Source organism: Nomascus leucogenys, chromosome 22a, assembly GCF_006542625.1.
Source record: "Nomascus leucogenys isolate Asia chromosome 22a, Asia_NLE_v1, whole genome shotgun sequence".
Taxonomy (NCBI): Eukaryota; Metazoa; Chordata; class Mammalia; order Primates; family Hylobatidae; genus Nomascus; species Nomascus leucogenys.
The window spans coordinates 24,843,758-24,870,893 of NC_044402.1; the positions used below are offsets into that span (position 1 = coordinate 24,843,758).

The 27,136-nt window shown below is 36.4% G+C and overlaps 1 protein-coding gene across 2 annotated transcripts in view; it reads left to right on the top strand.

Annotated features, from left to right (window-relative positions):
• The window catches only part of CEP128 (centrosomal protein 128), a 456,203-nt gene that overhangs the window by 176,449 nt on the left and 252,618 nt on the right, over window positions 1-27,136 (top strand). For both annotated transcript variants that reach the window (XM_030803555.1, XM_004091859.2), the window contains 3 exons: window positions 6,594-6,770; window positions 11,289-11,348; window positions 25,102-25,294. In XM_030803555.1, the coding sequence (XP_030659415.1) occupies window positions 6,594-6,770; window positions 11,289-11,348; window positions 25,102-25,294 (430 nt within the window). The remainder of the gene's footprint in view (window positions 1-6,593; window positions 6,771-11,288; window positions 11,349-25,101; window positions 25,295-27,136) is intronic.

A 27,136-nucleotide genomic window follows, 5' to 3' on the forward strand; every position in this document is an offset into this window, starting at 1 on the left:
GAGATTGTCAGCAGTTTTATTTTACGTTTTCTTTATACTTAAGTGTCAACAATATGATCCTTTCTTGTCCTAAAATAGAAGCTTCATAAAACCTTTCCTGTCTTGATGATGGAACTATACCTTGTTCAGTGTGTGATTAGCACACTTTTGAAAATTGGACTAAAGCAGATTTTATGTGTACACAGGTACTTCTTCAGCGCAGATGAAAAGTTTGGGATATTATGCATGTGCAGTGTGCTTTTGATTTTGTGGTCTATTCTGAATATGTCAATATGTCATATATTTTCATTTATAATAAGGCTCATTCAGAATTTAATTTTTGATTTCTCCTTTCTACTTTAGGACATTAGTCCTCACATAACTTGCTGAAAACTTTTCTGAATTTTTCTTTTTTTATTTTTTTTTATTATTATGATACTTTAAGTTTTAGGGTACATGTGCACAATGTGCAGGTTTGTTACATATGTATACATGTGCCATGTTGATTTCCTGCACCCATTAACTCGTCATTTAGCATTAGGTATATCTCCTAATGCTGTCCCTCCCCCCACCCCCTACCCCACAACAGTCCCCGGAGTGTGATGTTCCCTTTCCTGTGTCCATGTGTTCTCGTTCAATTCCCACCTATGAGTGAGAACATGCGGTGTTTGGTTTTTTGTCCTTGCGATAGTTTACTGAGAATGATGGTTTCCAGTTTCATCCATGTCCCTACAAAGGACATGAACTCATTTTTATGGCTGCATAGTATTCCATGGTGTATATGTGCCACATTTTCTTAATCCAGTCTATCACTGTTGGACATTTGGGTTGGTTCCAAGTCTTTGCTACTGTGAATAGTGCCACAATAAACATACGTGTGCATGTGTTTTTATAGCAGCATAATTTATTGTCCTTTGGGTATATACCCAGTAATGGGATGGCTGGGTCAAATGGTATTTCTAGTTCTAGATCCCTGAGGAATCGCCACACTGACTTCCACAATGGTTGAACTAGTTTACAGTCCCACCAACAGTGTAAAAGTGTTCCTATTTCTCCACATCCTCTCCAGCACCTGTTGTTTCCTGACTTTTTAATGATGGCCATTCTAACTGGTGTGAGATGGTATCTCATTGTGGTTTTGATTTGCATTTCTCTGATGGGCAGTGCTGATGAGCATTTTTTCATGTGTTTTTTGGCTGCATAAATGTCTTCTTTTGAGAAGTGTCTGTTCATGTCCTTTGCCCACTTTTTGATGGGGTTGTTTGTTTGTTTTCTTGTAAATTCCTGCTCCTGAATGACTACTGGGTACATAACGAAATGAAGGCAGAAATAAAGATGTTCTTTGAAACCAACGAGAACAAAGACACAACATACCAGAATCTCTGGGACACATTCAAAGCAGTGTGTAGAGGGAAATTTATAGCACCAAATGCCCACAAGAGAAAGCAGGAAAGATCTAAAATTGACACCCTAACATCACAATTAAAAGAACTAGAAAAGCAAGAGCAAACACATTCAAAACCTAGCAGAAGGCAAGAAATAACTAAAATCAGAGCAGAACTGAAGGATATAGAGACACAAAAAGCCCTTCAAAAAATTAATGAATCCAGGGGCTGGTTTTTTGAAAAGATCAACAAAATTGATAGACTGCTAGCAAGACTAATAAAGAAGAAAAGAGAGAAGAATCAAATAGATGCAATAAAAAATGATAAAGGGGATATCACCACCGATCCCACAGAAATACAATCTACCATCAGAGAATACTACAAACACCTCTATGCAAATAATCTAGAAAATCTAGAAGAAATGGATAAATTCCTCGACAAATACACCCTCCCAAGACTAAACTAGGAAGAAGTTGAATCTCTGAATAGACCAATAACAGGTTCTGAAATTGTGGCAATAATCAATAGCTTACCAACCAAAAAGAGTCCAGGACCTGATGGATTCACAGCTGAATTCTACTAGAGGTACAAGGAGGAACTGGTACCATTCCTTCTGAAACTATTCCAATCAATAGAAAAAGAGGGAACCCTCCCTAACACATTTTATGAGGCCAGCATCATCCTGATACCAAAGCCCGGCAGAGACACAACCAAAAAAGAGAATTTCAGACCAATATCCTTGATGAACAGTGATGCAAAAATCCTCAATAAAATAGTGGCAAAGCTAATCCAGCAGCACATCAAAAAGCTTATCCACCATGATCAAGTGGGCTTCATCCCTGGGATGCAAAGCTGGTTCAACATATGCAAATCAATAAATGTAATCCAGCATATAAACAGAACCAAAGACAAAAACCACATGATTATTTCAATAGATGCAGAAAAGGCCTTTGACAAAATTCAACAATGTTTCATACTAAAAACTCTCAGTAAATTAGGTATTGATGGGACCTATCTCAAAATAATAAGAGCTATCTATGACAAACCCACAGCCAATATCATACTGAATGGGCAAAAACTGGAAGCATTCCCTTTGAAAACTGGCACAAGACAGCGATGCCCTCTCTCACCACTCCTATTTAACATAGTGCTGGAAGTTCTGGCCAGGGCAATCAGGCAGGAGAAGGAAATAAAGGGTATTCCATTAGGTAAAGAGGAAGTCAAATTGTCCCTGTTTGCAGATGATATGATTTTCTGAATTTTTCACATTGTTTTTCTAAATTCTAATGTTAAGGCCTCGGCCTTTCTAGCATTTTAAGAGAGAATACTAGTCAGGGGATCAGGTTATGGTGTTACATTTAATAGGTTCTTTCACTTTAGTCAAGTTATGTGGTCTGTCTGAGCTTTGGTTACCTAAAATGTAAAATAAGGGGTTGGTTTATTCTCTGAGGTTCTTTCTGAAACTCAGCCATTATCTAGGATATCTTTCTTCCTGGATCTCGTAGACTGCTGTAGTCAGCTTCATCTGCCTTCCTCCCTACCCTCCAAAAGAAGTTACCTACATTCCCTAGCTCCAGGCATCTGTGTCCTTTCACCCTGAAACATTGAAGTTAGATTGTGTCTTCCATATTTCTAATCATTCTCTAAAATACCACATTTTGCCTCTGGTTCTCTAGAAATTTGGTAGCTTTTCCTTAATCTTGTAGAATCAGGGGATATTGCCCCTTCTAAATTGACTGAAAGACCAGGGAATAGCCTTAATAGTGCCTAAATATTATCATCTACCCTTACTTATTTGAATGCCTCTAAATCTAACAGGATACTTGGATTAACTTAAGCCAATTTCCAGCCCCAACCCTCCCCCAGAATTAGCTGTGCTTGCTTAGTCAGCACATCTATTTCTAAAACATGAAACCGGGAGAAAGTGCTAATTCATTGGGTACCATAATTAGTGTTCAAATAAATATGCCAAAACCAGACGAATGGGACAAAAGTAATGACATTTCATGCAAATATTTGTTGACTCTATGAGAGTAGGCGCCTGCCTGTCTGTGTCATTTACTCTATCTCCACACTTGATCTTAGCCAAAAGGCTGAGAAGCAATCACTTACTCCATCTGTAGTGGACATGAGAATGTCTTGTCTAGAATAGGACTTAGGTAAATATTTGTTGGATGAGGGGGTGAATGAGTGAATGAATGACAGAATGAAATTATAACTGCTGAAGTATGGTATGGAAGAGCTTACTTAACTCTTAGATTTAGGGTCTTGGAGTACATGCAGACGATGGAGACCACTATGTGTCTGAAACCTAATCAAATAAAAAACGCGAAAGGAACAGAAATCTTTACCTGGAAATTTAGAAGCCTTAGTGGGAGCGAAGGATTTCTTTGTTTAGTTTAATTGTTGCATATAGCTCGGACACTGATGGAGAGAGTTTACGGCTTTGTCAGGTACTCTGTTCCTTCACACTTGTGTTCATTTAGTGGTTGGATGACTCAGCTATCAAAAATGCCAAATAAGGGAATCCTGAAGGAGCAAGTAGTTGAATTTACTGATCTTTAAGATCCATGTGAGCCCATAGTCCTACAGCTTTTACTTCAAAGGGAGCTTGGACATAGCATACAACTGTCCCACAGAGGATAGTGAAGTGGATAATGAAATTTTCTATGTTTCCTAAAGAGACCGAACTTATAGAGGTTTTTCTGACAGTATCAACATTCTCCAGAGTATCAAAAGATTTAAGTAGTTTTGTCTTATTAATAAGAGACAAGTAATGGAGACCACAGAAAAGTAGTAGTGGGTGAAAGAGGGTTGGCTTTGAGGGAAGTGAGAGAAGAAAGATCAATTATAACATTATTTTGAATTGCTTAGATGTAAAATATGGGCAGTCTTCTAATACATCAGTATTTATTTTCTTTATTACTATCAGACCATGAAAATACTGCACCATCAGGAGGCCTTATGTATGTGTGGGGAGAAACCTCCTAGCACACCTCAGTAGCCTCCAAGGTTATAAGCTCTGCATGGTAATTGATGAAATCATCTTTAACATATTGAATTTGAGTCTTCAAAAAATGTTTAAATCATTTATTCAGCAAAGTGGAGGAGTTTAAAGATGATTACAAACATGTTTTGTGGACTCCTGAAATTAGCAGTTTATTTGGGGAGATAGGTGCACCAGCAAATAATGATATTACAATTTGAAAAAAATTAAAAAATTATGATATACCTAATATGCTATGGGAATGATTTGCTTCAGGAGTTCAGGAAGAAAGGATGCAGCATCTTAAAGTGTAAACTTTGAAGGATAAGAAGGTATAGATGGTAGATACACAGGAATAGTAGGGAGGCAAATATCACCTAGAGACTTAGTAATAATGTTGCTTTCTAATGTGTAAGTGATACAATTATCAAATACTGTTCAGAGCTGGGATGTTAATTTTTCAGAAAACTCCTAGATGTGAGCAAGACTTGGGAAAATATTAATAAATCTAAAGAAATGATGTATTAATTGGTAGGGAGAGTTTGGACAGAAACTCAATGTGGAAAAACAAGAAAGTTAGGGAGATACACCTCAGCACCCTCCATGCAAACACTGCGTAGAAGAATGGAGCTCCTGTTATTGTGGTTTGTAAATTCCTGATGTGTGGTGAACATGCTGGACTTTCATTATGCAGATGCCATTTAAACATTGTTTCATAAAACAAACTCCCATTGCTCTAATTTCCTGTTCGTTAACCTATAGTCTGATTATAGTTTGCCTTCCCATCTAGATCTGCCTATAGGGAGAAAATGTACTGGTTATGCTGACATGGACATTCTGATTCATATGGTAGTTATGGTTCTCATCGTAAATGAATCTAGTTAATCGAGTGGCTTTCTAGTTCATACACATTAATCTCTTGTGAGCTTAATGTTACTCTGCTGCTGAAAGTACCTCTCTGAGTACCAAAAAGAAATTCCAGTTCCTAGGTTTACAAAGCTGAGATCCATACCGGATGATGGACTAAGATGAACTCCTCGAGATAAATGTCTCTTGGCTACCAGCCCCATTTTGAAGTAGCACAACTTCAAGCAGAGTTGTACAAGTCAGATGTGGTCTGGGGAGACATATGTAGGCGGATTTAAGATGCTGTAAGTAATCAAATTCCGATAGAGTGGAAAGGAGGAAGATGAGGCAAGAGAGAAGTGCAGAAGATAGATTATGAAAGGGTCTGTCTTTTCTGGCAGAGGATGTTTCATTTGTTTTTAAAGTAAGTTGAATTGAAAGGAAATATCATTTATGTTTCTTTTAGTAAAATATCATTCTAGCTTTCATGATTAATTCTTAATAAGTGGATCTCCATGTTATTTTTTTTCAATTCAGGTTGGGTTTGTTGCTCACATAATTTTCCTGGTTTTGTTGTATTTAGCAGGCCAGTTGAAGATGATTAGGTTATAGTGTGATGACTGAAGGTGTCATAGCTGGCCATCATGGATTTGGTCCACCATTTAGACATACAATTCTAGTGATTTTGTTATTTTATTACAAGCCCTATGCATTTGGCATTTCTCTAGTAATGTAACTGTGTGATCATAATGATTTAGAATTGTTTTTGCCTAGAGTAGGTCCCCAAGTCCTTGTAATCTCTTAAGGGGCTCCCTTTTCGTTAAGTATATAATGACAAGATGAAAAGTACCTTCATCTTTCTTTTATCAAATTTTCATGACTCCAAAGCATTTATGTGGTAAATGAAATTGCATTTGAAACTTAGAATTTTTCTAAAGCTATGTTTTGATGAGCTGAAAGTGGTAACACTTATTTTTTTCCTCAGATGAAGAAACTAGCATCATATTTAGCAGTTTATATTTTCTGGTGTTTTACTAATGTTCAGTGAAAGCTTGAAGTCAGTGTCTGACATCAGTTTTTACTCTCATTCATTACTGAGAATATGTTATTAAAATGGGAAAAGGTTCTTTTTTCTACTTCTTTTTTTCTTTTGGTTAGGGAATTATTATAATTTTGTTTGCCAAATATCTGCTCACCAGCTCCCAAACTGCCCTACGGTGGAACTCTATAATTTTACCTCAGTTAATGAGTAGATTAAAGTGTTTTATTTTGATAAAGTAAGGGGACTGATGGAATCAGATTTCTAATCCACTTCTAGTTGGTTGAACAGATATTACAAGTATTTCTTGCCTCCACTTAATAGTAATCACCTTGTTTAATTTCTTTCAATGCCTTAGGAAAAACATATAAGCATTGAAGAGGAGCACTTAAGGAGGATCGAAGAGGCCAGATTGCAGCTCAAGGATCAACTTCTTTGCTTGGAGACTGAACAGGAATCCATTCTTGGTGTGATAGGAAAGGAAATTGATGCAGCTTGTAAAACATTCTCCAAGGACTCGATGGAGAAATTAAAAGTAATTATGAATTCTCATTGCGCCTTATATTTTCAGTTAGTTTCCTAATATATAGTTATAATAGGATTTTAATGTATGGTAGTCAGATTATTATTATGGAAAATTTTATAAAACAAAATAACATTTTGCATTTTTTAGAACAAGGTACTGGATCTATTGCATAGTTGTGGTGAGAGAACGAATGATGTTATTTCATTGAATTGACTGTGTCTCACTCTGTAAAAAAAAAAAAAAAAAAGTCTCATAAGAGAAGTAGCCCTTGGAGTCAAGAGGCCTGGAATTTGAGTTTTCACTATCACAGGCTATTTTTGTTGTTGTTGGTATATTACCGGCTAACATCTATCGAGTACTATAGTATAGGTACTGTAGTATGCATGGTGCTTTAGTCTGTCCATTATCCTCTGAAACAACCCTATCTTTTAGTTACTCTGATTAAACCCACTTAAGAGAAAGGGAGGTTTGGACGGTTTAAGTAACTTGCCCTTTGCTGTACATCTGATTAAATGCCAAACTAGGACTTCAAACCTATGGAGTCTTAACTCTGGAACCTAAATTAATAACCACTATGTTATCCACCTTCCCTATTTAAACCAACTGTATTTAATTTAGCTTTTCTGTTTTGACAAATGGAATACTGCTACCCAATTTAGAGTCATAGTAAAGTGATAAATAAAAACAGAAGTGATCATGGATGCTCTGAATTCCTTGCAGGTAAGCACTTCTATCAGCTCTAGGTTTTGCTGCTATTTTACATACAGAGAACATTACATTGCTTTGATATGTGTAACCATAATACGTTACAGTTTAGCATCATTTACCCCTCTATTTACTACATTTGGTGATATGATGGCACTCACATTGTGATATTATGCTGAAATGCTTTTTATTTTTCAGGAGTTTCTGCTATTGATTTTGACATTTATTTGTCTTTTTCCTCTTCTAGAATGACCTTCCTTTCTCATACTACTATGTTCCCTTCTTTTTTCTTGCTCTTTCTCTCTGCCTTTTTTTCTATCTTAAATTGCGTTTGAAAGAAAATATAACTAATTCTCTTGCAGTCAAGGCATTTTTAGAATTTGTCTTTAATGGAAATATTTTAACTAATAGAATTTGGTAGAGTTGATGGAATTTTTACAATATGTATTCTCATTTACAGTTTTTTTTTTTAAGTTCAAGTGTTACTTTGAAAAGACTATGAGTCTAATATGAGAAATAATTGGCTTTGGGGGAAAACTAACTCTTTTAGAACAATTGTAGGGCCTATGATAATTCTGACTTATTTTTTTTCCTAATGCTGCTTTTTAAATTTAAGACTTGTCATATTTGCGTTTATTTAATGAATGTGGAGTCTTGAAAATCCTAATTTTTATCTAGAAGAAGTATATGTTAGCAATGCAATATTATTCTATATTTAAATATTTGTAACAGGATGGTTTATTTTCAATCATGTGGGAAGGTAAAATGGAAATATTTGGATCATGTTGTAAGATATATATATATATATATACACACACACATATATATATGCACTCACATACGTGCATATGTATACACACTTTGTTATGGACAACTGCAGGCAAATACATGGTGTGCAGATAGCAGATTGCTTAAATATTTTATTTCTTTATGAGTCACAAATTATCCTTCCAAAATATTCCAAGAAGCATCCAGTTTTTTATAGGCTTTCAGACATGGAGTGACTGTGGTAATGGGTTTTACACTTCTTTCCCTAGAGAAAGACTAATTCAATCCAAGTCTTGGGTGGAAAATAAATCTAAAAGAAAGGAAGTTCTATTAATTTTTTAAGAGTCTACATTTTTTTCATTGTGGGCCTCTTTTCATTAGTAACTTCTGTTGTTTTATTGCTGTAAACCTGGGAAAAAAATGGAATGCTCAAGAACATAGCACTCAAGAAACATACTCAAGAAACCAGCCAGGGGTGTGGTAAAGATAAAATTTATTCTTTGCTTTATAGTTTATAGTTCTGAGAGAGTGTGGAAGAATCATGTAAAATGTTTTCAAAAAAGGGATAATTCCACTTAGTCATTTATTGATTCTTGAAATATTGCTGATGAGATTTTCAGCCATTGTATGTAAAGAGTAACAGTGCTATGGAATAGATTAGAAAATAGATATGTAATAAATGAGTTTGAGAAAAGTCCTGGGAATGTTGATGTTATTTTTAGTTACATTTTTCTTTTTCAAGTCACTGTATTTGTTACTTATTCCACTTTAGTTAATGTATGTGTTTGACAATGAAGGACAGACATACACTACAATTGTAAAACAATTAGGAAAGTGTCTGAATTAAGATGTATCATTCTCACAGGCCAGTTTTTGATAATTCAAGAGCTCAAGTAAATAGATTAGTTCTGCACTGCACTTATTTTAGTCTCTCTTTCCATAACACTTGGTCTGAGTATTCATTCAGTTTTAGAGCCTGAAGACGATGGGCTTCGGATCAAGACAGGTATAGGTTCACATTGGAAGTCATTGCAATTTCTAATATATGGCCTTGGATAAGTTAGGTAAGCTCTTTCTTCTCTAAGAGTTCATGTCCCCAGTTATAAGTTGGCTCATTGAGAAGATAAAGTGAGATAAGATATAGAAGGTGCATATTATAGGGTCAAATATCTTGCAGTTAGTGGATACTCAAGTAATGTTACCTATCATTATTTTGTATTGCCTTTTTTAGTAATATGTTCACAAATACATATGGCTTTTCTTTCTTTATATTTTTAATGACAAATGCCTGTTATAGTGCTTTTTTCATAATAAGCCTTGAAGCCTATTTATTGATAGTGACATCTTGATATGCAGTAACAGTGGTTTATTGTGTTCTCTGTGCCAGACACTGTACTGACACCATTTGTTAAATGGTTAAGGCTATTTCTTCTTCTTTTTTTTTTTTTTTTGTTGAGACAAAGTCTCGCTCTTGTCCCTCAGACTGGAGTGCAATGGCGTGATCTCTGCTCACTGCAACCTCCGCGTCCTGGGTTCAAGCAATTCTCCTGCCTCAGCCTCCCAAGTAGCTGGGATTACAGGCATGCGCCACCACGCCCGGCTAATTTTTGTATTTTTAGTAGAGATGGGGTTTCACCATGTTGGCCAGGCTGGTCTTGAACTCCTGACCTCAGATGATCCACCAGCCTTGGCCTCCCAAAGTGCTGGGATTACAGGCGTGAGCCACCATGCCTGGCCGGTTAAGGCTATCTTCTTAAACATGAAGCTATAGATAAATCTGTAAAGCAAATAATGAAATGTGAACATTACTTGTACTTATTATGTCCAATTATCTTTTACTTTGATATTAAACATTAATATCTTTATTAGGCCACAGAAGATTTAATTGACAGGTATGACATTCATGAATGAAAAAGAAAGTAATAAAAGTATATTCTAATCAATGACAAATGGATGTTTGCAAATATTCAGCAACGTAGTAGAGAATTGGAAGAGGAAGAAAATACTGTGAACTCGGGTGATTTGGGAAAATTTCCTTGAAAAGGCAGGGAGGATATGAGAATAGGGTGAGATTTAGATAGAAAGGTGGATGAGAGAAAATTGGATATAAGAATACAATATTCATGTATGTGGTATGTGGTGGGCACTCAGTATGCTTTCAGCATTTGTCTAAATGAGTTAACTAATGATATTCCTGACAAAGAAGCAATTTGCACACAGCTCAGGAGGTATGGAGGTATTTGAGAATAGGAATAGACTTCTCCTTGTAGAGAGAGAGGATATTTTTAACAGGCAAATTTGAGAAAGAGGTCTTCAAAAATATTATTTGTAGCACAGAGTTCAACAAAAGTACAAATTGAGAAAAAACTTTTGTATTTACAATTATAAAGTCATTGCCAACTTTGAATACAATTTTACTTTAGTAATATGACGAAACCAGATGCAAGGGATTTTATAAATGAGTTGGCATGAAGGAAGTCAAAGCAGCCAGCGTAGATGAACTATTATTGTAGAATTTTGTTATTATGTTGAAATACAAAGCAATGTTTGCGTGAAGTCAGGTCGATGAGTTTGTGTCTATTGACAATCATTGATAAGACAAAATGGCCCTTTTACTATTAAATTAAAGAAGGATAAATGAGAGAAAGAATTGTTTCCAGGTAATCACATATAACCCCCTTTGAATACATTATGTAGAACAAGAGTGAGGAAAGGAAACAAACAGAAATGAAGTAAACTGTCTTTAATTGAAGCTGTTTGCCATATGGAACTCCATAGAATCAGCCTCCACATATCCTAGCAATGATAGCACTTGATAGTTGATTTTTCCATCAAAATATTTATTGCCAATACATAAATAAATGAATACATACATAAAGAGGCATATAAATGAATGCTGGTTTGGAACTGGCTGAGTATTTGGGGCAAACGTTTTTCTTTTTAAATCCTTACATTGGGGAACTAAACTTTTGGATGCTGTGGTGAAGAATTTCATTTATATATGTTTATGTCAGAGAAAAATATATTTCTAATCGGCTGTTTTCTCTTTTGTAGGTTTTTTCATCTGATCCTGATATACATTATGACCCACATCGCTGGTTAGCAGAAAGCAAGGTAATTAATCTTTGAATCCTAAAGTTATTGTAATATTTATGATCTTTAAGCCATCCTATTTGGTTTAGCTATTTATTTTGTCATGTAACTGAACATATGAAGCTATAATGCTTAATTGCAGGGTAAGATATCACTGCAGTCCACTTAGGGAATCTCCATGTTTCTTATTTTGACATTTTAAAGTTAAATATGTAGGCCTAGAATGAGAGAATAAAGGAAAGTAAAATTGTTGAAATATTAAGAACCAGATTATAGATATATGTGAACATTGACAAAGGAACACAGAAGAAGGAAGAGCTAATTCTGTTGTTTGTGCTGGGAGAAAGGGAGGGTATGATGCTACCAGCATGTCATAGACAGCTTCTGGAAAAAAGCAATATTTAAACTTGGCCTTACAAAAATATGTAGTTCTCCAGTTAGTTAGTTATGGGTAGAACAATGACATGAAGATGAGAATATTTGAGTAACCACAGATAATGCCCTGAGATTGGTGAGTAAGACATGGGTGGGAGGTGATGGAAAGAAGGTTTACCTTTGAAGGCCAACTATGCATTAGAGAAGCCTCCTAAAGCAAAGCATTCTTAACAAGAAAATAAAAGTATAGTGATTGAGCATTAGACTTTAGCAACAGTGAACCTGTGCATTTCTAGCCATTTTTGATAGAAACAAATACACATTTGTATTTATGCCACCTGAATAGGGAATTTAGAATACACATGTTTTGCTGTCTCAGAATGTTTTGGCCAGAAACTTCTGTTGTGCATTAATATTGCATTTCTCATTTTTCTTTTCCTCAGCTTCACAATTCTGACAACAAGAGCAATGTACCTAGAATTTTCTTTCAAGTTAAAATCTTTATCGTTTCTGAACAGAAAGCTTTCACTGCTGTAGTTCAGTTAAATTATGAGAGCCAGAGATGATTCTTAATCATAGCTCTTTAATTTGGGAGCTCGTGAGCAGTTTTCCCTTATCATTTAATGGGATTGAACTTCTGATCAGACCCGTTCTAATACTGCATGAGACAACTATTCCTTCTACCGTGTAAACAGGTTGTGATAAAAAATACCACAGTGACCAACTGACTAAGGGGGAATTGGATCTATTTGCTAGAAAGATGGGTTAGGTTATTGATGGGCTACAATACTGTAATTCCCATGAACTATGACTGGACAGCTCTATAAGTATTGAAGATAAGATCTGAAATCAGAGGACAAAAAACTATATGGAAAGTAGAATTGCTCTTCAGATAGTCCATTCTGACGTCTTGCAGTATTAGAAGGACCTCTGAGGGCATTCAGTAATTGTTTTCATAAATCTACCAAATGAATTTGTTCTGTTACTGTTAATTCTAGAAAACAAGGATTGGGTGGGGATTGCACACCGTTGCTTTGTTGGCACTGGTGGTGTAATAAAAATATGAAGTCCACTTGAGAGTTGGACTATACTTACAGGTAAAATAGCTAATGAATGGTAATAATAAGAAATTACAGGAAGGAAGAGGGTTGAGGTGGTCTGTATTAGTCAGGGTTCTCCAGTGGGGCAGAACTAATGGAATAGATCTATTTTTAAAGGGGAGTTTACAAGTATTTACTCACATGATCACAATGTTCCACAATAGGCCATCTGTAGGCTGAGGAGCAAGGAGAGCCAGTCCAAGTTACAAAACTGAAAAACTTGGAGTCCAATGTTCAAGGGCAGGAAGCATCCAGCATGGGAGAAAAATGTAGGCTGGGAGACTCGACCAGTCTGTCTTTTCATATTTTTCTGCCTGCTTATATTTTAGCCACACTGGCAGCTGATTAGATTGTGCCCACCCAGATTAAGGGTGGGTCTGCCTTTCCTAGCCCACTGACTCAAATGTTAATCTTCTTTGGAAACACCCTCACAGACACACCCAGGCTCAATACTTTGTATCCTTCAGTCTAATCAATTTGGCATCAGTATTAACCATCACATGGTCATTAAGGAATGCCAGGTAAGCAGTTTCCATAGATTAGGGGTATGTTTTTGTAATAAGTTCTAACAAGGTACGGTAAGGCCATGTTTTCTTCAGCTTAATGGAATTTGCTAAGAAACTACTATGTCTCAGATGCTGTTACATGCTGGGGGCATAAAAAATGAACAAGACGGCCAGGCACAGTGGCTCACGCCTGTAATCCCGGCACTTTGGAGGCTGAGGTGGGGGGAATCACGAGGTCAGGAGATTGAGACCATCCTAGCTAACACGGTGAACCCCTGTCTCTACTAAAAATACAAAAAATTAGCCGGTCATGGTGGCATGCGCCTGCAGTCCCAGCTACTCGGGAGGCTGAGGCAGGCAAATTGCTTGAACCCAGGAGGCGGAGGTTGCAATGAGCTAAGATTGCGCCACTGCACTCCAGCCTGGGCGACAGAGCGAGACTCCATCTCAAAAAAAAAAAAAAAAAAAAAAAAGACCAGGACGTTGTCCTGGTCTTTAGGAAGACAGACAATATGCAGATAATTTCAGTCTTATAAGTATGAGCTGTAATAGAAGTATGCAGAAGCTGCCACGGAGGCTGATGTCCCAGATGAATATTGAAACCATCCAGGTAAAGAGCAAAGAGCACACATGCAAAGAACAAAGTTCTAGGAAAGGCACAGCACAGAAGCAATATGATGAATGCAAAGAACACTCAAATGATTTAGCAATAGTAAAATATGAACATATGACACACAGAATGGCAGGGGATGGGGCTCCAGAGGGATTAAGTTCATCCAGTAGAGCATTATTTGCCATTTTGAGGATCCTGGATTCAGATCTGCATTGCATGGAGAATCACAAAGGAGTTTTGAACAGGAGAGTGGCATGCTTATATTTATATTTTGGTAGTGAGTTGAAAGGTAGATTAGAGTTGGTAAGATTTGAGGTAGCGGGACCCGTTAAGAAGCTTTTCCCATACAGTGAGATAGAGTGGAGAGTCTGAATTAAGAAAATTGTTCAGACATTCAGAGGAAAGGACAGACTGGAGTAATTTTGTTGACAGCATACACGTGATGAGAGATGTTATATTCTAGGGTGATGGAGAAAGAGATTTCCAGGATTTTTTAGCCAAAGTAGAAGACTCCAGTCAGGGATTGGTATCTGAATAAATGATCATGTAGTGTCCCAGATAGGCAAATTCGTGGCAGTATTGAAAGAGTTTCCACCAGAGAGACTGATAGTCAGAAACTTCTATTTGGACAGGAAGGCCCCAAGAGAAGCAAGGGCAAAGACACAGATCACAGTTTTTGTTCACATCATGGCAAGAAGTGAGAAGTACCAAAGATATTCACATTGAGATGGTAGGGACAACATGTCAAATCTAGTGCAGGCTAGCACTCTCAGGATGGGCTCACATACTAGAGATAATCACTGTTGAGCCCACATGTTACATTATTGTTTTGTGACAGAGAATAAAGAAAAGCTGGTGTTAGCTGTACTTCCACATCAGGCAGGATCCTGAGTGCACTGTTGTTCATAGAAGAACACATTTAATTCCTGGATCCAGTATTTATTTCCTTAAGAGACAGAAAGGTGAATTTGTATACTTTTTTGACGGTATAAAGCTATACTTTTTCTTCTTGGCCTTTGCCCCATTGTATTGAAATTCCCCGTTTGCTTCTGTGTCTTTAGTCTGTAAACATTACTAGGGAAGATCTGTGCTTATCCTGTTCCTTATTACATCTTTAGCACTTACCACAATGCCTGGCTAAATGTTCAATAAATATTTTTTAAAAGAGTAATTATATTGGGCATGCTGCATTTTCCCAGTCGAGGCACTTCCTCAACTTAAATATTATAGAAAAATAAGCAACAAGCACATGAGATTTCAGTGAATATATTAATTCCCAAGTACTGGTTTTATTTGATCATATCTATAAACTTGGAGATTAGATGGGTAAGAAATACACTACCAAATTCAGGGAGATTTGTTTATATTGTGTTGTTTGATATCACCCCAAAGAGTTACACTTTTTATAGTATAGTGTATTCTAGGCATTGACAAGCATTTGCTTTTCCACACTGTTTAACTGATGTAGCTTTAGAGATCACATAGTTTGACTGCCTCATTTTGTAGATTGAAGAAACTGAGGCCTAAGATGTTTTTAGTTTTACCTAAGGACATAAAGCTAATTAGTTACTGCAAAGGGCTTAGACCTCAGGTCTCGGAACTCTGTTCCATCATTTCTCTCCCTTGGTTGTGTAATCCACACTTGACTATAAACCTTACATTGGCGAATATTGTCTTTTTATTGATGTGGATTTTTTAAAACATTGTGTGAGAAGTATTAGGCCCAGTGTACTTAATTCTTATTGATAGATGTGGATAAATATCTAATATTTTATCCTTCTGATATAGAGTGGAAAATGCTATACTCAGTATCTTGACTGATTTGTTGGAAATACACTTTAGATTATTTACATGGAATATATTCAGTTAGTTGAGCAAAAGTATGTGTACTGCTGTGGAGATTATTTTGCTTTTTTCTTGATTATATTTATAACTTAGTGAAAAGGTGGAGAAAGTATTACTGAAAAAATTACATATTTTTAGGTTGACTTGTATTTGACTTTTGCATTTCTAATTTAATTCTTGTTTAGATGGCTGACCACATTCTAAAAAATTGCCATCCTCTTTATCTCTGGTTCTTATACAAACGTTTTCTTTCAAAATTGTTTCTAGAGGTTTGGGAAAAGAAGCATAGTAATTAAAGGAGCAAAATTCTGGGTCCTAATATTATTGCTACGTTTATAAGCTATAATCTTTTTATTTAAATTTTCTGTGGTCCTTGATTTTTAGCTTTGAGTCATTTCTTAGTGGCTTTGGTATATCATTACCCTAGGACTCAGTAGAGGATTCTCACAGATTAAAAAGATCATCTTGGTAGTTTTACTAGATACTTATGAATATTCCCACCTAATTGGAAGCTATCAACTACTCAACTACGAAGGTTAAAAAAATGCCATTACCTGGGTGCGGTGGCTCACACCTGTGATCCCAGCACTTTGAGAGGCCGAGGTGGATAGTTCATCTGAGGTTGGGGGTTCGAGACCAGCCTGACCAACATGGGGAAACCACCATCTCTACTGAAAATACAAAAATTAGCCAGGCGCGGTAGCGGGAGCCTGTAATCCCAGCTACTTGGGATGCCGAGGCAGGAGAATCACTTGAACCCAGGAGACAAAGGTTGTAGTTGTAGTGAGCCTAGATTGTGCCTTTGCACTCCAGCCTGGGCGGCAGAGCGAGACTCCATCTCAAAAAAAAAAAAAAGACATATTTACAAATTTATCCTCTATCTTGGTTTATTTAGCAATACTTGTTGATGTTGTTAAATAAATGGTCCTATTATGTAATCTGTAAAATACTCCTGTGAGTGGTTAATAGAATGGTTTTTGCTCTGTGATTAATAGCCTTGTCAGCTAATTATTATTGGGAATTGTTAAAGTTATTTCTATATTGTGTTCCAAGCTGCTTCCTCAAGACACTTAATGAAGATATTGGGTATTTATCCAACAAACACAAATTCTCATAATTGATTATTGATTGATCAAATTTCCATAGGTTGATATTTTATTTTGTAGGATTAATAATATATTCTGCATACAGATTCAATTCATAAAAAAACTAACTATAGTTAATTTTTAATTTTGTTTGACAGTGGAATAAAGGCTTCATAAGAATAGACTGAAGCCGTAGGTCATATTATTTTAATCTGTTCAGGCTGCCATAACGAAATACCACACAACGAATGACTTAAACAGTAATTTATTTTCTCACAGTTCTGGAGGCTGTAAGTTCAAGATCAAGGTGCCAGGTTTGGTTTCTGGCGAGACCTCCCTTCCTGGCTCACGGATGGCCACCTTCTCTTTGTGTGCTTATGTGACCTTTCTTCTGTGAGGCTGGAAGAGAAAGAGAGTTCTGCTATCTCTTCTTGTAAGGACAGGATTCCTATCAGATAGAGTCCACTCTTATGATCTCATTTAACCTTAATTATCTTCCTAAAGGCCCTGTCTCCAAATACAGTCATACTTGGGGTGAGAACTTCAACATATGAAGTCTGAGGGGACAGAATTCAATCCATAACACATATCAAACCGGACTAATACTTTGTGAGGGATTTTTTGTTGTTGCTGTTATTGTTTTGTTTTTTCCCCAGAACCGTTAGTATTATTGTTAGGACAAAACAGATTTATTGTTTCTCCATTACCATCTCTTAGCAGTAGCAGTGACCACAGGTAGTAATTACACAAAGGTGAAAGACTGGGATGGAGCAGGTGGAAAAGCATTGGAGAAAAGGAAACGTGAAGTAATTTTTTAAACTCGCAGTTAAATCACTGGGTTAGAAGAGATTACTGGAGGATCGTGCTGGGACCCAGTTTACTTGGACCACATGGGTTATTAAAAATTGAATTGGTAGCAAACGTTTGAAAAATCAGATAATTGCATAAAGACAATATCGAAGTTTTATGTGGGAAACATCAGAAGATCTGATAAAAAAGTAGAGTTTCATTCTCATATGGCAGAAAAGTTGGAGATGAGAAAAACCATGGGCCTGACCACGTTAGCCCGGGCAACTACACTATGGTTTGACCCAGTCCCCTCCATTCTTTATTCATTTCCAACATGGGGGAAAAATGTTGCATTTTATCATTATGCTTGCACTGTTAATTTTCTTAGAGTAGATTTAAGAGAAACAGATACATTTCCATATTTTCTATCCACTTCTTTTACTGATGTTTTCTACCTTGCACTTGTAACTACTCACGTTTGCCATCAATGATGCATACCAACCAGATTAAATCCTACTGTGTTGTCTCATAGTGACTTGTTCCTAGAACAGGTTGTCTTTCTATTTACAGGAGGTTGAAAAACTGTCTTCTTTTTCACTCCTGCAGAGTCTGGTCAACTGTAAGTGTCCTATGTTTTGTTAGTCTATGTACATTTTGCTATTTTTTAAAATGTATTCCTTCAGATTTATCTCTTTTAAATTTTATCCTCTGCTTATATATTTCTTTTGTTTGCCAAAGTTGTTTAATTTGTAATCTGCTGAAAGTTGATATTTTGATATAGGCATGCAATGTGTAATGATCACACCATTATAAAAGGGATATCTATCACTTTAAGTACTTGTTTCTTATGTGTTTCAAATATTCCAATTATATTCTTTTAATTATTTAAAAATGCATCATAAATTATTGTTCATTGTAATCACCCTGTTGTGCTATCAAATACTAGATATTACTCATTCTATATATACCCATTAACCATATGCACTGCCTCCCTCTCCCACTACCCTTCCCAGTCTCTAGTAACCATCATTCTACTTTCTGTCTCAATGAGTTCAATTGTTTTAATCTTTAGTTCCCAGAAATGAGTGAGACATGTGAAGTTTGTCTTTCTTTGCCTGGCTCATTTCACTTCACATAATGTCTCAAGTTCCATAAATGTTGTTGCAGATGACAGGATTTCACTCTTTGGTGTGGCTGAATAATACTCCATTGTGTATATGCACACTTTCTTTATCCATTTGTCTGTTGATGGACAGTTAGGTTGCATCCAAATCTTGGCCACTGTGATTAGTGCCACAACAAATGTGGGAGCGCAGACATCGCTCTCTTGATTTCCTTTCTTTTGGGTATATACCTAGCAATGGGATTGCTGGATTGTATGGTAGCTCTATTTTTAGTTTTTTGAGGAACCTCCATATGTTCTCAGAAGTGCTTGCGTTACCAGGCAGAGTCTTTTTTTCTCTTCCCTACTTTCCCTCAAAACAAACGCAGTGTTTCTGTCAGTGCTGAACTGCCTGGAGCTGGAGGAGGTTTGAAACAAGCACCTCTGTGTCCACAACCACTGGGACTATGCTGGGGCAGACCTGAAGCCAGCACAGGACTGAGACTCTCCCAAGGCTTATGGTGACTAATGCCTGACAACCCCTGATGTCTATTCAAGATCCAGGGGCTCTCTAGTCAGCAGATGGTGAAGCCAGCCAGGCTTGTGTGTTTCTCTTCTGGGCGACACATTTCTTTCTGGCCTAGGGTGAGTTTAGAAATGCTCCCTGGGAGCTAGGGCCTGAAGTCAGGAACTTTAGGAGTCTACTTGGTGCTTTATTTTACTGTGGCTTGAGTTGGTGCCCATGTTGCAAGACAAAGTTTCTTTCCCTCTTCCCTCTCCTTTCATCAAGGAGAAAATGTATGTCTTTGTGCCCACCTCAGCTGAGAGTACACAGGGTTACACCTAAAGCCTGTCTCACAGTTTTGTAAGTTAGAAACTTGGCTATTGTGTGTTATATGTCTTGACCATTACTGATTCCTCCCTCCACTTTAACCGTAACACGTGAGGAACGATCATATCTCAAAAATGTACACTTTGGTTCTTCCTTTTGTATTTTCACTTGCTTGGAGTATTATAACAACCTCTTGATTTCCAGCCTTCAGCATGTGTTTCGTACTCTATGTAGAAAACACTTTCTAAAGAACAGCCCAATTTGCCGCCTTGACTGTCACAGGAGGATGGTGGTATACCATCTCATGTTTTTCTTGTATTCTTCGTTAGTGCTTCAGTAGAAAATTATAATAGAAAGTACTTATTTTATCTGGCAAGGAGTTGACCCTGTTTCCTGGTTTTCTGTCCTATGGAAGCCTTTTATTGTTCTGTATTCGCATGGAAGTTTCAAAGGGAGTACTGAGAAGTGAAGTAGGCTTTGTTAAATTTCTGCAATCATAATTGGAAGTGCACAGCCCAATTTAATTTGCAGATTTCCTACATTTACCCAATGACATCCAGACAAGACAGAGGCCTATAAATTGCATAACATGTACTAAAGCCGGGTCTCATTTATTCATAGAGGTCCAATTTTAGCTTTGTTTTTCTGTCTTGACTTACTTTCTACTGTTTAACTAACAGCTTAATTGAGATATAATTCATATATCATACAGTTGGTCAATTTAGAATACACCATTTAATGCTTTTTAGTGTATTTTCAGAATTGTGCAGTCATCACCACATTTAATTTGAGAACATTTTCATCACCTCCAGTAGAAAATCAGGACCCCTTAGCCATCACCTATAAATCCAACCACCAGTTCTAGTCTGCCACTAATCTTTCTGTCTCTGTAGATTTGTCTATTCAGGACATTTTATATATGTATATATATATACACATATATATATACACACACATATATATATATATTTATTATTTTTTGTGTGTGTGAGATGGAGTCTTGCTCTGTTGCCTAGGCTGGAGCGCAATGGTGTGATTTTGGCTGACTGCAACGTCCGCCTCCTGGGTTCAAGCAATTCTCCTGCCTCAGCCTCCTGAGTAGCTGGAATTATAGGCATGTTCCACCACACCCAGCTAATTTTTGTGTTTTTAGTAGAGATGGGGTTTCACTATGTTGGTCAGGCTGCTCTCAAACTCCTGACCTCGTAATCCACCCACCTCGGCCTCCCAAAGTGCTGGGATTACAGGGGTGAGCCGTTGCCCTTGGCCATAAATATAATCATATAATATGTGGTCTTTTGTGATTGACTTCTTTCATTTAGCAGAATGTTTTCAAGTTTCATCCATATTATGATACATCCATTTTAGCATGTATCATGACCTCACTTTTGTATTGCCAAATAATATTTCATCATTTGGATATACTCCACTTTTTAAATCTGTTTATCATTTGACGGAAATTTGGATTGTTTCAATTTTTTGGCTGTTATTATAATGCTGCTATGAGTAATTTCTATCCGAGTTTTTGCATGGATGTTTGTTTTCCGCTTCTCTTAGATATTTACCCGGGAGTAGAACTGCTGGGTTATATGGTACCTCTATGTTTAATCCGTAGAGTAACTGTCAGATTATTTTCTAAAGCAATTGCACTGCTGTGCATTCCCACCAGCAGTATGTCAGAGTTCCAGTTTCTCCACATCTACACAAACAATTGTTATTATCTGTCTTTTTGATTTTAGCTACCCTGCTGGGTGTGAAGTAGAGTCTCACTGTGGTTTTGATTTACATTTTCCTGATGGCTAACGATGTTCAGCATCTTTTCATGTGCTTATTGGCTATTTGTATATCTTCATTGGAGAAATATCTATTTATATCCTTTGTACATTTTAAAAATGGCATCATTTGTCTTTTTATTACTGACTTCTTTATGAATCCGACATATAATTCCCTTATTAGACATTGAGTTGCAAATATTTTCTGCCACTTAGGAGGTTATCTCTTCTCTTTGTTGGTAGTGGCCTTTAAAGCACAGAATTTTAATTTCAAAGAAGTTCAGTTTATCAGCTTTTTTCTTTGATGGCTTCTGCTTTTGGTGTTATACCTAGGAAGTTATTGCCAAGCCAAGATCACAATGATTTATGCCTGTGTTTTCTTTTAATAATCTTATAGTTTCAGCTCTTTAACATTTAGGTTTGTGATCCTTTTAGAGTTAGTTTTTGTATATGGTGTGAAGTAGGATAAATCAATTCTTTTGTATTTGTATATTTAGTTGTCCTGCACCATTTGTTGGTAAGACTATTCTTTTCTCTATTTAATTGTTTTGGATCTTTTGTTGAAAATCAATTGACATTTATGTATGGGTTTATTTCTGGACTTTCACTTCTGTTCCACTGGTCTGTATATCTGTCCTTATGCCAATACCACACCATCTTGACTACTGTAGCTTTGTAGTAAGCTTTGGAATGGATAAGTATGAATCCTCCAACTATATTATTCTTTTCCAATATCTATTTTTTGGCTATTTTTGAAATTTGCCTTGAATTCCCATTTGAAACATAGGATCAACTCATCAATTTCTTTAAAGAAGCCAGATGGGATTCTGAAAGGGATCCTGTTGAATCTGTAGATTAGGTGGGATGTATTGCTATTTTAATAATATTCTCTTTCAATCCATTTACATAGGATATCTTTCCACTTAGTCTTCAGTTTTTTAAAAAGCATTTTCTAGCTTTTAGATATAAGTTTTGCAGTTTTATGTTTATCACTAATACTTCATTTTTTGATGCTATTGTAAATATGATTATCTTAATGTTATTTTTGGATCGCTCATTGCAAATATTAATATATAGAAATATAATTAATTTTTGTATTGATTTTATATATTACAATATGCTGGACTCTTTTGTTAGTTCTAATAGATTTTTTTAATGGAATTACTAGGATTTTCCTACACATAAGCCTGTTACCTGCAAATAGAGATATATTCACTTCTTCCTTTTCAATCTGCATATTTTTAATTTCTTTTTATTTTTTGTATAATTGCCTTTTCATAACCCTCTAATACAATGTTAGATAGAAGTGGTGAGAGCTGTTATCCTTTTCTTCTTTCTGGTCTTAGTGAGAAAGCATTCAGACTTTTACTATTAAGTATGATAATAGTTGTGGGTTTTCCATAGATATTTTAAAAATCATATTAAGGAGTTTCTCTACTATTTGTAGTTTTTTGGGTGTCTTTATTATGAAGGAATGTTTAACTTTATTATATGCTTTTTCTGTATCTTTTGATATAATCATATGGCGTTTGTCCCTAATTCTATTAATATGGTATATTACATTAATGATTTTCCTATCTTAAACCTTGCATTCTTGGGATAACTTCCACTTGATCATTGTATTAGTTTGTTCTCACACTGCTATGAAGAACTACCCGAGACTGGGTAATTTATAAAGAAAAGAGGTTTAATTGACTCACAGTTCTATAGGCTGTGCAGGAGGCTTGGTTTTGGGGAGGCCTCAGGAAACTTACAATCATGGTGGAAGGGTGAAAGGGAAGCAAGCATGTCTTGTCTTCACATGGCAGCAAGAGAGAGAGAGAGCAAAGGATGAAGTGCTACACACCTTTAAACGACCAGATCTCCTGAGAACTCACTGACTATCATGAGGACAGCAAGGGGGAAACTGCCTGCATGATCCAGTCACCTCCCACCGGGTCCCTGCCCCAACATTGGAAATTATAATTCAACATGAGATTTGGGTGGAGACAGAGCCAAACCATAGTAATCATGATGTTCATTTTAAGGGTGGCTGGATTCTGTTAGCTAGTATTTTCTCGAGGATTTCAAGAAAATCTGTATTCCTCAGGCATATTCATAAGTACAGCTTTATTATAAGTGACCTGGGGAAATGGCATTTGGGACCCCAGTATTCTCAGCTGGCTGTGCTTGGGGTAGGGTAACCATCCTATCAGTGGGACATTGAGGGAGCAAGGGATCCTCAACATCTTGCTGCACTTGGCCAGGATTTTAGCCTATGCAAATCAGAGCTGCAAGGCTGAAAAATCCTGGTGATCTGCCCATCCAGTATGCTGTCATGTACCTTCACTGTGAACTGGAGAAAGAGAAAACCCTGTTTTCATGGCAGTGTTTTTCTAGAATGAGGAGTGGAGCTTTTGTCACACTGAGGGTAGAAGGAGGGAGTCAGTTATGCCTCAAGTGCCACTTTAATGAGGTTAAATAGAGTTTCTTGAATAAACGTTTCTTAACTTGCTGTATGGCTACAGGACAATATTTAGAAACGTTGATTTTTAAAAAAATATTTTTAGCACTTACGGTTATTTCACTGGGGACCATTTCTACAGAACTCTATGTATCATCATTCCAGAAGAAGAACTGTTATGATGGCCCCCTTTTGTTTTTGATGAGACTTTATATTAACAATTATGATACAGGTTTTATCTTCAAAAGCATGATTTTCCTACGGACAATACATTTCACATATAACTAGGAATTGGAGGGTAGCCTGACTTAGGAAGGTCCTAAGACTTGACTGAAATCCTACTGTATTGAAGGTGAAATAAATATTTCTTTTCCTATTCTTGTTTTAAATATCTAAATATTAAAAGTTAGGTGAGGGCTGGGTGTGGTCACTCATGCCAGTAATTCCAGCACTTCGGGAGGCTGAGACAGGTGGATTTCTTGAGCTCAGGAGTTTGAGACTAGCCTGGGCAACATGGCGAAACCCCAGCTCGACAAAAAATACAAAAAACAGCCAGACGTGGTGTGCACCTGTAGTTCCAGCTACTGAGGAGGCTGAGCAGGAGGATTGCTCGAGCCCAGGAGGTCAAGGCTACAGTGAGCCAAGATCGTGCCACTGCACTCTATCCTGGGCGACAGAGTACGATTATGTCTCAAACAAACAACAAAGACAGAGAGAGGGAAAGAAAGAAAAAAAGATAGGTGAGGTTAGAGTCTGTGAAGTAGAGTTGCCAGAATTCACTTTCATTGTGTCTTAGAAGCATAAACATTAACTCTATATCTTCTAGTCAGTAAAGAATCTCTCCACATGCCTAATTAGCTAGATCAGTGGGGATATGCATTTTTAGAAGTCATGCTAGGAATTTTATCTTTTAAAAAATTCTCTGAAGGAATACTTCTTTTATAAAAAGTCTGTAGTTCTATTCTGGGATGTATTTGTTTTTTAAATTCCTATACTAGACTGCCCTATATATCAAATCAGAGGATTACCTATAATATTATTGGAAGTTTAATAGGCCAAACTTTGTCTTTCTAAAGATGACACCAAATATTTTTTAAAAAATCTACGAATATCATGGCTTAATTTCTGAACCAACTTGTAATTGCTGTAGACCATTATGCAAATTAAACATGGATATTTTAAAATTTTGCAAAAAGTTGGTAATCATCTATATTTGTTCAAATTATGATGTTACTTATTTTTTTCCTCATGTTTTGTAATGCTACTCTTTTCTGAGTTTCTTTAACCATTAGATATAAATGTTATTTTTTAGACTAAACTTCAGTGGCTCTGTGAGGAACTGAAAGAGAGAGAAAACAGAGAGAAAAATCTGCGACACCAGCTGATGCTCTGCAGACAACAACTCAGGAATTTGACTGAAAACAAGGAATCTGAGCTGCAGTGTCTCTTCCAACAGATAGAAAGGCAGGAGCAGCTTCTGGATGAAATACATCGTGAGAAGAGAGGTGTGTTAGTTGTTCTTTCATTTTTCTTTGTTTATATTTATGGAATCCTAATCCTAGGATTGGAAAAAAACCTACTTCTATTGCATCCAGTCTGGACTATTTCCAAGCCCATCTCCTTTTCTTGTCTTTGTCTTTTTATCTTTCTTCATTTCTGGGATGAGAAGAGAAAATTCTTCAGCCACAGCATTCCTCCTGTGTATATGATACCTGCATTTACTGGCTGTGTGCAGGAATTAATTGATAAGACATACTGCTTCTGTCTTAGTAAAATGCTGAAGTTTACATTTACTTCAGTAAAATACTCCTTAGTTCATTCAGTACATATTTTGTGCCCATTTTCAAGTATGCACTATTCTAGGTACAGAGGATATATCAGTGAATAAAGCAGGAAAAAAAACCCTACCCTTATTTAGCTTATGTTTTATTGGGTGGAGACATACATATTACAAATAGGTACATTATATAATATATTAGAAGGTTGTAATCACACTGGAGGAAACAGTAGAGTAAGGGAAGGAGAGTTTGGCTTGACATATTTTGGAACTGTGCTGTTAAATTCTTAGCATTGATTATGGCAATGTGTCCAGTTAGAGGCCTATTGATATGTTCTCTATCTAAAAGGAAAAGAGGGACTAAAGAAGGACCTTGGTAGTGGAATTGGAAAACAGACAACAAATGCAAAAGACGTTGTGGAGGACCAGCCCAAGGTGAGGAAGAGAGAGGACTCACAGGAGATTCGAAGGTCTCAGTGGTTTTGCCATTGTGAGAAAGAGGAAAGTCAGGAAGTAGTTGATCTGGTGGGAGAAAAAGAGGGTATGCATTTTTACCTAATTTTTAAAATCAAAAATGTAAGAAAAAAAGTATTATGAAGGCCCAAACTTCTGTCAGAAGAGGTGTTTTAATCTTTTGTCTGGTGTGTGAAAAATATTGTAATAGTACTGCCTGGTGGATTTGGACGTAATGAACACTTTAATCCGCTACCAAGCAAATGCTGTTAAAGTTGAGGACTTATAAATAATTACTAGAAATATAAGCAACATGCTCTTGGTAAAAAGAGTTTTGATTACTTCTGCTGAGGTCCCTGTGGGGACATTTTTGCAAGACATGTCACTTTATTTGGATCTTAAAAACAAAGCAAGATTTCCATAAGGAAAAGACTTGGAAGAGAGATTTTCTGCAGAATTTATCTGCATAGTGATTTAAACATTTTTGTTTTACAATGGTACACACAGAAGGTGAAAGGCAGCAGGAAAACTAGTGATAGTGAATATTTCTGACACATCAAAGGTAATTGTTAATACAAATTTGTATGTGATTCTCTACCATCTTAGAAACTTATCTATTAAGTAGAACAAAGTTAATCTGTCTATAAGTGAAATATGACAGATAAACTTTCTATTTACCAGAATTAATGCCATCTCAGAGTTAATATTTTTTAGTGTGATTTAATGTCATAGTAAGTGACATCTGCCAGGTTACCTGAGGCCCTGGGACAAGGAGTTTCCACCACTGAGTGCTGCTATATTCATAGATCCGAGTTCTCATATACTTTTGGGGTGTTCTGGGCCTATAAGTCTGGAAATTTGGAATTTGGAAATTCCTGTAGGAGAGGAAAATTTATTAAGGGGTTAATGTCAGGAACCTCTTAGAAGTTTAGTAATTATTCACTGAGAAATTCTTCAGTTATAAGGGATAACAAAGACAAGGGTAAAGAGCTGTAAACTTCAGCTGGGAGGATTTAGGTATAATATAAGAATACATTGAAACTATCAGGTTTACTAAAACCTAAAATTTATGTGGAAATTTCCAGGAATTTTTCAAATGTTATCAGAAGGAGAGACA